The sequence below is a fragment of the Triturus cristatus genome, chromosome 6 (assembly GCF_964204655.1).
Source record: "Triturus cristatus chromosome 6, aTriCri1.1, whole genome shotgun sequence".
In the NCBI taxonomy this organism is placed as follows: Eukaryota; Metazoa; Chordata; class Amphibia; order Caudata; family Salamandridae; genus Triturus; species Triturus cristatus.
Genome location: NC_140589.1, coordinates 978775978 through 978792924, shown reverse-complemented (window position 1 = coordinate 978792924; position 16947 = coordinate 978775978). Strand labels below are relative to the sequence as shown.

At 42.9% G+C, this 16947-nt stretch overlaps 1 protein-coding gene across 1 annotated transcript in view; it reads left to right on the top strand.

Moving 5' to 3' along the window:
* The window catches only part of LOC146820882 (uncharacterized), a 196301-nt gene that overhangs the window by 134396 nt on the left and 44958 nt on the right, over positions 1 to 16947 (top strand). The window contains exon 5 of the mRNA XM_085609759.1: positions 11336 to 11390. Coding sequence (XP_085465885.1) covers positions 11336 to 11390 — 55 coding nt within the window. The remainder of the gene's footprint in view (positions 1 to 11335; positions 11391 to 16947) is intronic.

Sequence of the window (16947 nt, the reverse complement as noted above, 5' to 3'; positions counted from 1 at the left end):
CAATGGACAGATTTACACTTTTGCCAGGAGGTTCGATAATACTAGATGACAGAAAGTACAAAGTGGTAATGTGAACAGAGAAGTGAGTTCACAGAGGGAAATGAGTTCAGACACCAGATAGGAGGTTGAGGAAGAATAAAATGCAAGAAGAAGGACAGGGACAATGAAAATTACAGTGTTAGATGAACTAAGTTTTTTACAGATGGACTAGAGGACAGATCATGGCCCTATGAGAGGGAGAGGAAGACCAAGAGGAACCAAAGGAGAGGAGGAGAGGGATATTGAAGAAATGTCAGGAGAAAAACTAGGGAGATCAATGTGATCAAATACAAAGAGGTAGAGCAAGAGAGAATGAAGAACAATATCATCATTAATTTAAGCTCAACAATATTAACGGAAAATGACAAGGATACCCTGCAACTTGGTTTATCATTTTGCCAACAATCTAATTTCAACTATGCCAATAGCAGAATGGATTTATATCGCTTTATTCGAAAGTTGAAATTGACAAAAGTGCCTAAATTAAGAACTAAGGAGAATAATTACACGGGTTAACCACACAACTACCTCAAATACCGTAAAATTTACTGGCCTCGGATCTCACAATCTTAGAGGATATGTGAGAATTAGAAAATGATGAAAACAGTGGCACTTCATTGACCCTGCATCAGGCCAATACATTACCGAATATCGTTTTATTGGATGATCATAACCCATTCTACCCACGTTCCAGATTTGTCCTTCAAACAACTAGAGACAACATGGACATATTCTCAGACAATGTCACTAAAGATTTGAGAGATCTTTATTTAAAAGGAGAAAAATCTAAAAAGTATCGAAAAACACAGGAACAAAAGATTTTTCAAACAGTGAACAAATTAAAAAGGATTATGGTACCATCATAAAACCCTCCGATAAAGGAGTGAATGTAATACTCTGGGTGAAGGGCTTGTATGAAAAGGAGGCCTCACTACAATTAAATAATATAGAGTGCTACAGACGAATTACAATGGAGGAATACGAAGGAATACAAGAGAAATTCAATGATATTCAATGATCGATTAAACTACTGGAAGGAACAAGAACTCCTCACATGGGATGAGTATCAATTTTTAAAGCAGAAACATCCAGTCATACCGGTATTTTACATGATCCCAAAAATCCATAAAAGTTTGACTAGCCCTCCCGGGAGACCAATAATATCAGCCAAACAGAGTATGTTTGAAAATGTCTCCAAATACATTGACTTTTACTTGAACTCACTAGAATGAACTTTGCCATCATTTTTGAGAGATTCAACAGATTTTTTTTAAAGATCTATGATATTCAATGGGAAGAAGATATGGTGCTCGTGACATTCAAACCCGAGTACATTGGAGCCCACCAACGTCTCCCAGAAGGGTGCAGCGGTGGCGGGACCCAGCAGCAATTAGTAGTCAATCTAAGTACATATACCCTCACCGATATGGAAGATAAGGTTCTTAACAGAGGTCTGGGTTTTGTGCCTACGAATAGGGGTGATCCCTTTACTACTCAATGTGAACTAGCCTGCTTCTTTAACAAAATCAGGCTTCATTTTTTCTTTAAGGATAACATTTAGGAGTCCATGGAACCGGGTGAATCCAATGGAGATAGTGGGTTAAGAGCAAGATCTACTTTTAGTCCACCGGTGCATTCCCTGCCTGCACATGTTCTTACTTACGAAACAGCCGTTATCAAAGATATTTCCAACTTGGAAGGTTCGTCCAATGCACAATATCAGAATCTTACTAATCTTGAAAAACAGGCCTTGACTTCTCTCTCTAGAAATACTGATATTACCATTAAGCCTGCCGACAAGGGCGGATCTATTGTTATCCTCAATACATGTGATTATAGAGCAGAGTGTTTGAGACAGCTCGATGATGAGCGATCATACAGACTACTCCTTAATGACCCTACGTCCAGACTCAAGCGGGAAATCACTGAGCTAGTCGATGAGGCAAAGCTTGAGGGTTAGATCTCTACACGTGAGGCCGAGTTTCTGATAACTGCACATCCAATAATACCTTACTTCTATGTGTTACCTAAGGTACACAAAACACAACACCCCCTCCAGGGAGACCTATTATTTCAGGACTTGAGTCTCTTCTTGAACCCCTTTCTACATGTGTTGATTTCTTTTTGAGGCAACCAGTGAAGATCATGCCCACGTACCTTCAGGACACTAAGGCGGTTTTACAGTCATTACCAGACATCAGTTTTGATGTTGAGACGGATTTTCTCGTCAGTTTTGACGTAGAGTCCCTCAATACTTGTATACCGCAGACAGAGACACTTGCAGCCATAAAAGGCTTGCTAGATGACAGGGCTCAGGAGTTGAGTTCACCAGTTTCTTTCATTATGGATTGTGCCAGGCTGGCTATGACTGAAAATGGGCAGTGTTTTTGCCCCCAGCTTGGCCAATCTGTATGTACATCTATTTGAACAGAACCCTGTACTCAAAACAGATAACCCCTTTCGCCAGTGTATCATTGAGTGGAAACGTTACATTGACGATATTTTGGTCATCTGGAGAGGCGATCTAGATACACTGAATGCATTCCATGGGTAGATTGAATATCCAGAATAATTTTCTCAACTGTACCATGGAAGCGAGCAAGTTGAGTTTACCGTTTCTGGATCTCCGCATTTTTCCATTTGACAATGGCCTGGGGAGTGAACTCTCCACCAAGCCGATGGCTAGAAATTCCATCTTATCATACGACAGTTTCCATCCTAAGTCTCTGCGGGAAGGACTGCTGTTTGGGCAGTTTCTGAGGCTGAGACATAATTGTTCTACGATTGATAACTTTAATAAGCATGCTGACTCTCTATCTCAGAACCTTCGAGTTAGACAATACCCTTCCCGATTGATACGGCGTTCGTACAAACGGGCATGAAACAACAATCGGGGTGCTTTGCTGGAAACCTCTGTACTTAAAACATCTTTAAACCAATTGACTTGTGTGAATACCTTTAGCACTCAATCGAATCAAATCCAAAAGATCATACGTACACATTGGCGGATTTTAAATGTTGGCCTTGTCCAACTTCCACATCCACTGTTTTCGTTCAAAAGAAGTGCTAACTTACGTGATACCCTAGTGCATACACGCCCTAGAAACACAGCAGCTGCACCATTGAACACTCTGTGGCAACTGCCACCTGTCCAAGGGCATTTTGCATGCAGTAGTTACGCTGTGTGTCCACAAACAAAACACATCACCGAGATTGACATCGGTACTTGTAAACCATGGCGACAAACTAAACACACAAACTGTAACAGTGAAAAGGTTATTTATCTTATCACATGTCCTTGTAACAAGAGATACGTTGGGATGACGACTAGGAAAGTCAAGCTTAGAATTATGGAACATAAGAGCACCATTAGGTGCAAGAAACAATCTACTCGCTTGACTAACCATTTTGTCGAATTTAATCATAAACCTGATGAAGTCTCTTGAACTATTTTGGAACAACCATTTTTTACCCCGCATGTTATGGATAGATCAACCTTTCTGTTAAAAAAAGAACAGCGTTGGGTGTTTAAACTACACAGTGATGAATTGGGGATAAATTATGCCATTCCTTGGATTTCTCTACGCTAATTTAATCTGGTTACTCTGTTTCGTAGAAAAATTAATGATCGGTTTCCCACACACCAAGATGCGTTGGTGTATCCACGTCATCACCAGGCTTTGCAGACCCAAGTCACCCATTTATTGTTTATAGTAATGGAATTGCGCCAACTGACTGTCAGCTATGTTGAGTCTACTTTTTCACACTTTCCATTGTGCTATAATCATCCGCTGACATACCTTGAATGGCCTTGAGCAATGTGACATTTCCCCCCCTTTATCCTTGTTACCAATCAATATTTACTCGCTATTCATTTTTTCGGTTTGAAGTGGGGTACCTTATAATTTCTTGTAGCGCTATAGCAAGACCGTTTCATCCATAGGCTGTTTGCACACTTACATCTGTGTTTTTATATCCGTGTATGCCGTGTAACATCAATTCAGTCGCGTTACATAATTGCTGTGGGCATTTGCACAGTTATCAACAATGCGCGCTACAGACAGTATAGTGGTTCTATCCTGGTAGATGTACACTACATCTCCCAGAACATCCAAGTTTGTCTCAGTGGAGGCACCGTAGCATGAAGCTACTGCACTACTATCATGTGACGAGTCCCGGGCTGACGCACCGTCTGTTGATTGCCGGGCTCTGGGGTGTTTAAATAGGCGCGCCTTGTTCCACGCCGCTACCGCTCGGTGCGATCAGGAAGACCGTCCGTGATAGCGACGGATAGGTAAGCGGCTGATATGCAATGAACGTAGCTCTAAGCAGCCTACACTTGCTGGCCCATTTACCTGTTCTGCAAGTACCTTGCCTCCGTGTTCCCTCCATTTTCCCCTCTACTATAACTTTGCTAAACAGAATAATATGACCTTTATAGCTGCCTCTATATTGCCTGGAGGTCGGTATACTCTAAACGCTATGTGTTGCCCGTCATTGCTAAGCACTAGCTGCTCCACTCGTCTCGTTCTAGCAACAGTGATGAAAGTTCTATGGCTCTGTCATATATTTTACCTTGTGTTGTCCTTTCAGTCACTAAGTATGAGTGGAATATATATATTTTTTTCGAATTAGCAACAGTGCTGATAATTCTGGAGCTTTATCTTAGCCTCAATTATTCTTTTGCTTACCAGTCATGTTGGGCATTTTTAGTACATGTTGTTTGTTTCTGATGTGGCAATTTTTATGCTACATACAGGAATGAGGCTTCTCAAGCTGGCTTCTTCCCGATTTTAGTTTCTTTTCTTGTGTTTTATTTTTTATTTAGAGCGCTGTCTCACGCCCTGAGCCGTTACCAGGAGCGTAGGAATATACCCCCGACTATATGCGGGTAAGAAAGCCTTTTAGTGTTTTCATCATGACAACTGTTTACTTTCGCAGTTGTTTGAATCAACTGAGTGCTGGGTTTTCAACGCAAGTTTGTGACTTTGATTTGTTCTCCTGTTCTTGTTTTTTAACAGGGGTTTTCTGTGTATCCCTACAGTTTTGCTTACTCTCTAATCAGCAGGTACATCTGTAGGTTGTATCGTTCAATTTGACTTTTTGCACTTTGTATATATTGTTGATGCAGTAGTACCACCTTTGGTCCTGAAGAAAGCCTTGATCATAATGCCAGATCACCATTGGCTGAAACATGTTGACCATGTCTGCTATTAGTGTGCTTATAGATTTTCCATGCACACGCATTTTGTTTTTATTTATTGACACCTATAGATATTGAATAAACATATTTTTCTCTAGGTAGTCAATTTTAATACACTGCTCATATACACTGCACACTCTTTACACTTAGTCATATCACACCCTAGGCAGCTTCATCAAGTGTTAGGAGAACTATACCTCTGTAGACACATTTCAAAACATCTGCGAGCTCCTCCTTCTTTTGACACTAGCAAAGGAGTTGTAGTTCCTTAACTGCACCAGGTGCGGTTAAGAGGAGGCCCGAAGTTATGAAGCATGCCACTTCGGTGGGTGATGGGACTTTGTCCTCTTTATGAGGACTTCTTCTTTGAACTTGTTGGGATGTCTTCATGAGCTCTCGATTGTGTTTTAGTAGACCCACGGATTTTTTGTTGATACAATTATAGTGATTAGGGGGATTGTTTTCGTACAGGTCTTTAAATTTCCCCCAGACCCCCTTACTGAACAGTGTTTTTGCGCTCGTGACATTAGACATATCCACCCTATATATGAGCATTAGGCACAAGGATGGACTGAAAGCCACTGAGCACTTTCTAAAGAGGAAACATTTGAGATTTGCCAACCACAATGGGATGATTCTCAAAGTGATGCATTGGTGCCTAACCGGGAATATTTTTTGGGTTGGGAAAAAATTGTTCCAGCAGGAACAAGGAACGGCCATGGGTACCTGCTTCACCCCCAGTTATGCCAATTTACATCTGGGCTGGTGGAGGAGCAGGTGCTTGGGCCAAGCCTTTGAACACTGGTTGAAAAAAGTTCTTAGCTGGTCAAGATTCATTGATGATGTCTTCGTGCTGTGGCAGGGCACGGAGACGGAGGTGGACTTATTGATCAATGAACTAAATTACAATGACTTGAATTTGAACTTTGTTGGTCATAAAAGTAAATTTTCATTAGAGGTTTTAGACATTAGGGTGTGGGTAGAAGGGGGAAAACTTGAAAGTACTATTTTTAGAAAACCCACTGCTGGAAATACTATTCTGCATTGGGAAGTTCCCACCCCTTGCCCCTGATCAGGAGTATCCCCTTTGGGGAATTCTCCAGAAGAGCATGTAGCACCCTTCAAGAATATGACAGAGTAGAATAGGACATGAAACATTGGTTTATAGAAAGAGGCTATTCAATTGATAGTCTAAAACAGCATCCAAAAAAGCAAGAAATCTGAATTGAGATAAGGTGCTGTTTCAACCCTCCAAGACGACAACAAGGAAAAAGAAAAAAAGTCAAAATAGCACACATATATTCACAACAACCTTCAATGTGAGACATAAGGAGTTAGACAGGGTTTAAACAAGCACTGGCACTTTATTACAGAGGACCCAAACTGGGACAAGAGGTGAAAAGAAGACCAGAAATCACTTACAGAAAATCAGAATCCCTTAGAGATTATCTAGTGAAGAGTGAGTATGTAGACACAGCCCCGCAAAAAACTTAGCTTAAAAAGAGAGAAGGTTTTTTTAAATGTACAATGTGTAGGGCATGTCTACATGGGAAAAATCTGTAATCGTTAGATACTCCCGTAAAAAAAACTGTGAAAATCAGAGGTGAGTTATCATGTGAATCAAGTTTTGTAGTTTACATTTTAAAGTGTCCGTGTAGAAAAATGTATGTAGGGCGCACTACATTACCTCTCCATAAAAGAATTCTACAGCACAGAAGAGCTATTATCAACAAGGATAGAAGCTATGCAATAGCCAGACATTTTGAAGAAGAACACCAAAGTCATCTTAAGTCTATGACATATAGTTGTATAGCGCAAGTACCAGAAAAAAGAAGAGGAGGGGATAGGGAGAGAGAATTGAGAAAACTGGAAACTTTCTATATCCTTGAACTGGATGATAAAGAACCAAACGGGTTTAATCTGGACGAATAATTATTTACATGCCTTTATGAATGAAAGAATTTTAAATTCCTGTATGACACTTTCATTAGAAAAAGCAACATAAGATGAATTAGAATAATTCACTGTTTTTAAGTGTAGTATGTAGTTTTAGAAAACAACCACAAGTAAGACAACGAGCACTAGCACTTTAATTAAAAAATATGAAGAACTTTAGATACAAGAAGAGTAGTAGAAAATGATTAGAGTGAAAAGATACAATAGAGAGGCTTGATCTCTATTTAGGTATCTGGTAATAAATCTGGGATAGTTTGAAATGTATCTGACCAGACAACCATCAAGCACTTGAATAATAAATAGGTCTGCACTTTAGAAACTTCAGCACAGCACTAGCACTTTGAAAAATCAATGAAAAAAACAAATTGATCACTAGCACTTTATGAAACTAAAAAAAGGATATTCTGGACTTGTGGTGACGTAGTTGATGATGTCTAAAAGAGTTTGTCCCCCTTGTTTTTAAAATATATAAATGAGTGAAAGAAATAAAATGCGGCAGTAAAATATTAACAATATGCACTGAAAGCACTTTAAATGTATTATGCAACTAGAAATTGAATATTGATATAGGATCAGGTTGTATAACGTTGGGAACTTTCTGCTTTGCTTTTAAATATATTGAGTGCAAGTATAAAATAACATGTCTTAAAATGGCTGCCACGTTTACCCACTAAGAATGTACAATACACATCTACAAGTAAAAAGTGTCCTTTTTAATGTCTATGCTTAAACATTACAGTTTGTTTATGTATTCAAATTTATGTATGCAAATGGAAATCTGTGTGTAGCTTGACATCGTGAACAAGGCCGCGAGGTAACGGCTGAAACGCGTTGATGTATCACTCAAAGGATTAAAAGCCAGAAATACAAACTCACCGAGTGCCGTTACTGCTTTCTTGAGAAATGGAAGGCATTTGTTGTTTTAATATATATATATCAGCAGGGGCTGAGAAAAAGGGAGGTCTCAAAACACGTTTTCTCCATGCAATTTACCATAGGAATTTCAAACATGACTACAACCCGAACTGCTGAATGGAATAACATCAAATTCGGCAGAAAGCTAGCTCTTGGTCCAGAAAGCGTGCTCTTTGTTATTTATTGTAAATCTATTAATTATTTTAGAGATATTAACTGAAAACTATATTTGCAAATCTAGGGACACGGACCATTCACCGATCTACCTGTGGTAAGTCCACAGAGCCATGAGCCAAAGTAGGGTTCTGATCAGCTGGCCACACCTTCACAGAAAGTTGCATCCACCTTTTTTATATCTCAGGAAACTGTGGGGTGAAATGTTGCTTGCATACTAATTGAAGGTGTCAGGTGAGAGCTTTTCTGACCCCTTGTGTATGTACTGAATAATGTGAAAGCATGTTTACTAGGCTATAAAATGGCAGAAAATGTATATTTTATCTTTTACATGTTCTGCGGAGCTGTCACGGGGTCTAGCACGGCCCCCTGCAAATTTGCAGTTCTCACTGCAAGGTTTCACAGGTGCAGCACTGTGCATTGCTGTGCATTCAGGGATTCATGAAAAATCCCAACCAAGTTGCCGATTATGATCTCTTTTGGAAACTCTTCCAACTGAATTGGTTTTGGAATTATTTCTGAACAAATCGGGTTCTGTGACTCCTATTGACTTCAATGGGAGCCTGTGTTTTGAATGAGAACACAGGCTTCCATTGAAAAAAGGGGTTGTTAGGGAAAACCATGCACCCTGTGATGGGCACCCCATTGTGCCTGCCACACTGTGCATGGTGGTAAGGAGGGTCACATGGGTACCCCCATAGGCTTGAAGTGGAGGCCCGTGGGTGAAGAGGGGCCTGTCAGCTTCCAATAGCCGTTTAGTGCTGGACAGACTGAATCGGAACGGCTGTCTGAAACAGCCATCGTAATTGCTCATTCGGAAACTGTGTTCATAGAGCTATACGATCCGGTTCCGAATGACTAGGGCTTTGCGAATGTCATTCGGAACTGATTCGGACAGCACGAACGGTTTCCTTGCATCGTAATCGATGGGAAATGTGTTCGATTTAATCAGAAACATAAGTTCTGAATCGGTTTCCTAGAATCCTAATCCCATTCGGAGCCTTTCCGGATGGCATCGTAATCGGCCCCCAAATTAGGTTTCTTCATAGGAAACACGGAAAGGGGTAAGAAAATACTGACCATTTAGAAGTGGTATAACACAAAAGAAATCTGAAAGGATGCTTGTGATTTGTTAAATAGAGCACCATGATTTTCTACTGAGAGAGGAGGTGGTTTACAAGAGATCTGACTGGAGATTTCACAAGAAAACAGATGTTACCAGTCTTAGAAATACAACTGAGAAAACAGCAAAGAGCTTTTAAAGGTATTCTAATTAGATTGTAAAATACAAAAGTTCATTTGGAAAAAAATAGAGAGTGTATGTAAGTTGGCGGAAAATGTGTAGCTTCTAGACACTTTACTAGAAGGGAAAATGGAAGGGTGCTTAGATGAGAACATTAACAAAAAATTATACTGAATGAATATACATTTTATTATGCCAGTATGAATGAATGTGTTTCATTGTAGATGTGGGAGATTGCTCATAGTATGCAATTTAATAACATGTAATTTACATATGCTCATATAGTCAGGCAGGCACTTACAGACCTGGCTACACTACAGAAGCACCTACGTACCAATCACACATATCAACAGACAGTGACTGCCGCACTCACTCACACACCCATAAGACTATTTGCACACCTATTTGCTCACCTGTATGTCCAGATTGGAATACTAATTTGTCCTTACAGTCTAGGAGGACCTCCACTGAATGCAATATACACCACAGGAAGGGTTTTAAGAGGGCTACTTCAGCACTCTTGAGAAGAGAGAACGCTGATTGTAGTTGACATTAGAATTAGGGCCCCTAGGGGTATTGGCTCTGAGGAAAGAAAGGAGTAAAGAAATGACTGGGCAAAGGTTCAAGAGATGAGAGAGGCTCCCCCACAGAGAGAGAGTTCACTACTGGATTTGATGCAGGAAGTAGAGTCTCCTTCCAAACCCAGTCCCCTGAGGAGGTCAAGGACAGACAGGCTGAGAGGGACCTGAGGTTGCAGCTGGCCCAGGTGGCTGCTGATGAGAGAAAAGCTGAGGCTGAGAGGGCCTCTGAGGAGTAAAGGGTCTTGTTGGCTCATGAAGTAATTTTAATTGAGGTGGACTTGAAGGCCAAACAGCTGTTAGACTCTATCAAAAATCATGGCAGCAAAAGTACTGTGTCCAGTGCAGAACAAAGTGTCCATATACCCATATACATGGTGCCTACCTGTAAGGAGAAGAGTGATGTAGACAGGTTATTTCAGGCATATGAAGTAGCTCTTGAGCAGTGGTCTTCAAACTTTTAATTCTGCCCCCATATATAAAAAGAATCATTGGCTCCTCAAAAAAATATTTCCTAATTATTTTATCAAGCTTGAAATAAAGCTTGCAGTTAACTTTTGTACCATTTTTGAACTTCAATCAAATACATGATTGCCAAACATACTATTCTGGTCACACAGAACTTACTAATGTGTAAAAGTATTCACAGTTTGATTATTAGGAATGGGGGTGGGGGTGGGGGTTTGTAGAATATTTGGAGTCCCTTCCCTTTTGATACCTTCTCCCTGCCAGGATATAAATGGCAAAAGATGTTAGTGCTGGCCCATTACAGACCAGATTACTGCTGCTCATTTCCCCACTGAAAACAAAGCACTGATAGCAGCTTAATGCTTGATTTGGTCAGATACTGGCACCCCACTGGGATCACCTGAGGCCCCCCTAGGGGAGCTCGCCCCCAGTTTGAAGACCTCTGCTCTAGAGGTACAGAGAATCTCTAAGGAGGATTGGGGAGCCGGCCTTTACAGTCATATTCCTGTTGATGGAAGAGATGCCCTAATGGCCCTAGAGAAGGGGAAGAGGTTGAGGTATCCTATTATGAAGGAGTCTCTTGTCAGTAAGTATGAATGCACCCCGGAGGAGTGAAGGTTGAAATACAGGGGCAGTCAGAAAGTGTGTCACCAGTTCTCGGAGAATTTTGTGGTGTACTTTTGAAAAGCTTGTAAAAAGTACTGTTGTATTTAAGAAGCTTTTTCTAACAGTATTGTACTTATTCTTCTTTTTTTAAAGAGAACTGGGAAGAAAGAACTGGATTCAGACTGTGAAAAACATGAATGTTCAACAGGTAGCTAAGAAAACAATAAAATATTTCTGCTGACAGTACTTTGTACATAAATGTGAATGAAAACACAGTACTTACTGCTTTATGCTTTTCCTCAGTGTATTTTGCAATAGTACATGTAATATACTGTTCTATAAAAGAAAGTACAGAGTCATCTGTGTCTGTTCCAAATTTAAATGCATCTTTTACCAACAACAGCATATGAATATGAGGAGCAGCTCTTGTTTGTTACTCTTCCAGTATGAAGAAATCATTAATTTCTCCAAGAAGTGGACTTTTTGTTGCAGATAAAGGACAGCATACTTTCACATCTGGGTTTAAAGCACCTGCAATCATTTGGCAGATCTAAATAGGAAAGTTCTCCTGTTGTCTTTAATTTGATGTATTTGATGTTACAGTTTGTTTGTGTGAAAAATGTATGTAAATCATCTCATATATATTCTGCACAGCTCAGAGTTAGAAGCCAAGTTTAAAAAATAAATATTTATGATTGTTTTTCCCCAATAATAGTTGAATATCCTTTCAACAGTGCATCACGTTTGGTGTATTAGTATAGAACCTTAAAACAGTAAAAAACTGAAAAAGCACCCGCAGAAGGCAGTGGTAGGGTGAGAAGCATGTGGCATTTCACACAGTGAGTAATCATCTCACTTACATTTTTGAAGGCAGGTACTATTAGGACTGCAGTTGGTGGTGCATCTCAAAATGGTAGTGTACAGGTGGACCGTCCGGTTGCACCTACCTTGTCCTGCATTATTTACTTGTGGCCCCTTTCTGGACATTTTTTTTTTGTTTCCACATGCAAGTTGTCCTATGTAAATACTGATTTGTGGTGCCCCTGGATAACTGCTTTGTGCAAGTATTACGGCACAGACACACTTTTTCTCCCTTGACAGTGTTGGAAAAGGCTTCAAAACATCACTTTATTTTGTGCTTCCTGAAGTACTTGTGCACAAAAGTGATTTTGTAACTAGGTAAATAAGCTATGTTATGTTTGTTTATTAATTGTTTGGTTTAAATTGTTGTGTAATGTGTTAATAAAATGTATTTGTAAAGTTATAAAAACGTATATTAGTAATTTTACTTATACGTTACAAAGACACCCACACAGGTACTCATACATGAACTCGCACACCTATAGAGCCATTTACACAAGTACTGAAACACCCAAACATACGCTCATACAGCCACTCAAAATACCATACAGTTGGCTTGAGAGCACGGCAAGATGGCCGCTCACTAGAGAGGCTCTGCCCGGCTGAGCCTACAATCCGACTATAATCCGCCTTTAGCACTGCCAGTAAATGCTGTAAACAGAGCGAATCCTACCTCTGCTGTGTCCTGCCCAGATCGTAGCCGAAACTGAAGCCCGGGACTGCTGTAGAACCATCAGGCATGGAGGAATTGTTTCCGGAGACCATCACCCAAAATGGCAGCGGCGACGTGGCCCGGAGACTGTGCGGCGGCCTAGCTTGCAGCCCGCAGCGGTGGCTGAGTGGTCCGGGAGAGCTGCGTACACCCATTGCTTGCAGAAGACCCCTGCTTTGGTGCCTGTGAGCCGACACCGGCTTCTGAGGAAACGAGAACATCGACCTGAGGATTCTGCCTAAGCGGCCTAGAACTGCACCGGGAGCGGCGGCCCTCGGCGTGCTCGACAACGGTTGCGGTGAGTGGGGAGCGGCTTACCCTCTGGCCGGTGTCTGCAGACATGGCGCTGGTAGGGGGGCTGCGGCCTGCGATCTGCGGCTGGGAGTCTGGGTGCGTGTAGAGTGGCTGGCTGCACGGGTGGAACATCAGGGCCTGGTCCGGGCCCCCAGCTGCCCTGATCCGATTGAAAACGGAGCCCGGAAAGACTATCACTGCTAAACATCGAAGCGTTTTGGGCACTGTCAGGGGGGTCACACAAGGCTGGTTGCACTGGTGGGTGGAAACACCGAGTTCGGGCCGGACCCTGCTGCTTGGGAAGCTGCACCACACCCGGCCTCAGGCGGTCCGCAGGGGCCCGTATAATACCGGCACCACTTGAGCTGCGATTTGCACCGCTTGCGGGGGCACTTACACCCTGAGGCCTGTTACCCCGCTGGACAGTGGGATCTATACCCCCTGCTTAGGTGCACTACAATCAGCGGGCTGTAACAAGATGTACATATTTGCAAAGCTGACGACTCACCGGGCCCTCTAATAGGGCGGCCTGATCTGCCTGAACCAACAGGGCCTACGAAACCGGCCTGTATCCAGTCATGGGGCGCACGGATAAATCACAACCTCGCCTCACGTTTGAGGCGTGCAAAATGACCAATACACAGTGCTTGTATGGGTGAAATAAAGCAACGCGTGTCGGCGACGGAGATCGAACCGGGCGAGGTAGCGGGGAAGGCATTGAACATGGAGAAGGTGTTATTCCTGATTCAGGCGAAGAACGAGGATTTGGAGGCCCATTCTTGGCGTAACAACATTCGTATTATGGGCCTTCCTGAATCCACAAATGTAGGCAAGATGGAACTATTCTTTGAATACTTGGTTAAAGAAATATTTTTGGGGCAGCTCTTTACCATCTTTCTAGTTGATCGGGCACACAGGTCCCTTGCAGCGCAGCCTGTGCCAGGCGCCCCACCCCGCCCAGTTATAGAACGACTATTAAATTACAGGGATCGGGATGTGATTCTCTAAATGGCCCGCAACAAGGGTAATATTGTGCACCAGGGCAGTACTATTTCCTTCTTCCCTGATTTTACGGTTGCGGTGCAGGCCGCAAGGCGGGAGTTTGGCGCTGTAAAAAAGTTTCTGCACTCTGAAAGGATCACATACGCAATGGTATACCCTGCTCGCCTGCATGTTGGTTCTGATGGTGATTTCAAAATCTTCACAAACCCCAAGGCCGCTCTTGAACATGCTAAGCACTTGAAGAGGATGAGACGAGAATCGCAAGTGGCCTCTGACACTGAGGGGTGATGGGGTCCCTTCCGCTAATTTCTGCATTGTAGTCTGAGTGTTTGTTATTGTTTACAAGGAGTAGTATGACCACTCACTGCTGTTCTTCTCCTCAGGTTGCTTTAGCTGTGAGCCGCTGATGAAATAGGCTATCCTTTGATTAGAGGTAGGGGAGGATGATGTACTATTAGGTGCAAGGCATTGTTACCATTGATGTTCAGCCACCTCCTATTAGTTGTGAGGCTAGACGCGTGCTGATGCCCCCTACATGGGAGTACCTCACTCGTACTGGTTTTCTTGTTCTATGGGTTGGGTGGGGCGGGTAGATTCTGGATTGTTTGCTTTTGGGGGGTTGTTGCTTCTTCATTGGGATGGCTTTGGCTTGTTGGGGTGGCTGAAGTGGGTGGGGGGTCAGCGGGGGTAGGGGGGTTTGGGCCTAAATGGCCCAAGTTTACCATTTGGCACGAGATCTCGAGGGTTGTGGTTTGTACATCACTGCAGGAATGTGCTGTGATTATTTGATTTTCAGCTTTTGGCATACATATGGCCCTCAATGTCTCCTGAAGTTTTGCGCTATGGTAATCTGTTGCAATGTTCACCATAATGTACCCATAATGTTTAGGTAATTCCACTGCGTACAGGCCCTATGAGTGGTAACTGTAGATTTCTAACATGGAATGTACGAGGTCTCAACAGTCCAAAAAATATATGGACAGTGATAGCATGTTTAGATGGGGGCACGAGTGTGATTTTGGCAAATGTCTATCGCCCCAATGTGGACATTCTCCCCTTTATTGCGGCTGTATGGCGTTGAATCTCTATAGTGGAAATTGTTTGGGGAGGGAATTTTAATACTTGCTTGGATGGGTGTGATGGCCACGTGACATAGACTATCCACTGCCTCGCTTTTGGGCATACTGGAGGCTGGGGGGTTGTGAGATGTATGGCGTATGAGGCATCCGGAGGCTAGGGAGAGCACATTCATTTCAACTGTGCATGGTACTTGGTCCAGGCTGGACTATTGGCTGTTGTCTGAGGCTGCATGTACCTGGGTTGTGGATGTGAAACACCTAGCAAAAACGTTGCCCGGTCATTCTCCTGTACTCCTGGAACTGAAGGTCCCGGGTTATGAACGGCCCCCATTCACTTGGAGACTGCAACCGTCATCCCTGACAGATCAGGTTTTCCGACATACAGTCGCTGAGGCCATCCACAACTTTTTCTGGGAAAATGAGGGGACTGTCGACAAACAAGGGGTTCTGTGGGAAGCCTTTAAGGAACCCATTTGTTTATTGGTGCCCAAGCGGCGGTCCTTAAGGACCTACGCTGTAGGATCCAGAAGCTGGCAGGTGAAATTGCAACGCTGGAGCAAGCCTATGCCTCTACTCCTGGCCCTGAGACGTTGGCTGCCATCCGTGATCTCGTGACGGAACACAATAAGACCATATATCAGGAAATGGCACACAGATCCCGAGGTGCATCGCTCGTTATTACGGGGAGGAAGGACGCCATAGTTGCTCCTTGGCACAAAAATTGGCAGCGCCGCGGATCCAGACCCACATTACCAAAATGCTGGATGGGGAGGGCGTAAGGCAGTTTGGCACAACTGAAATTAGCAAGGTGGTGCAGAACTATTTTTCGGATCTATATGGAGAGCGGCAAATGACAGGGGTGGATGAAATGAACGCCTATTTGGACAATGTGGCACTAGGCTGGCTTCCTCCTAGCTATAGAGAATATCTTACGGTTTAGACAGAGACCTTTGGTAGTGTCATTATACGCCGACGACATGATGCTATATGTCCGAGAACCAGCCACCTACCTGCCTGCGCTTCTCCGCGAATATGTTAAATTTGAGAGGTATTCGGGATTAGGCATCAATTGGACTAAGTCCACTGTATTTCCGTTGACGGCAGTCACTGTGGAATTTGACTTGGACTATCCCCTGACATAGTCAGTTGAGCCAGTAAAATATTTGGGCATATGGCTGCATAGAGACCCTGAAGTAGTGATAACGACTAATTATGGCGCGCTTGGCCAAACTCCCACTTTTGCTTGCGGACCGCATTGCTGTTATTAAAATGTCTTTCTTACCTAACCTAATTTACTTATTTGTTAACATTCCGATTCATCTGAATAAAGCTCTGTTCACGACACTGCAGTCGGCCCTTTTAGCATTTGTGTGGGGGGTGAAAAGCCCCGCTGCAGTTAGAATGTACTGACCCAGCCCTTTGACTGTGGCGACTTCGAGACCCCAGACTTGCACTTATATTATCTATGAACCCAGGTGCAGTTTGTGCACTTCTGTTTTTTTCCACAGAAGTTTCAACCGCATGTTACGATCGAGGCGGACTCTGTTCTCCCTCTGCCTCTGAGGGTGGTGACATTGATGGGTGGGAGTGAGGGACCATGCTCGGAAATTAGCCCGGTTCACTGTACTGCCTGGGCATGGAAATCTCTTGCGAATAGGGCACAGTCAGATTATTTGTACGCACCAAATCTACCACTTGCTGCACATCCTGATATATCGTCCGCTAGGTATCGGCAGCCTTGAAAATGTTGAGTAAGGTGGGAATTATAAATATTGGCAATTTATATAAACAAGGTCCGTTCCACACCCTAGCTGACC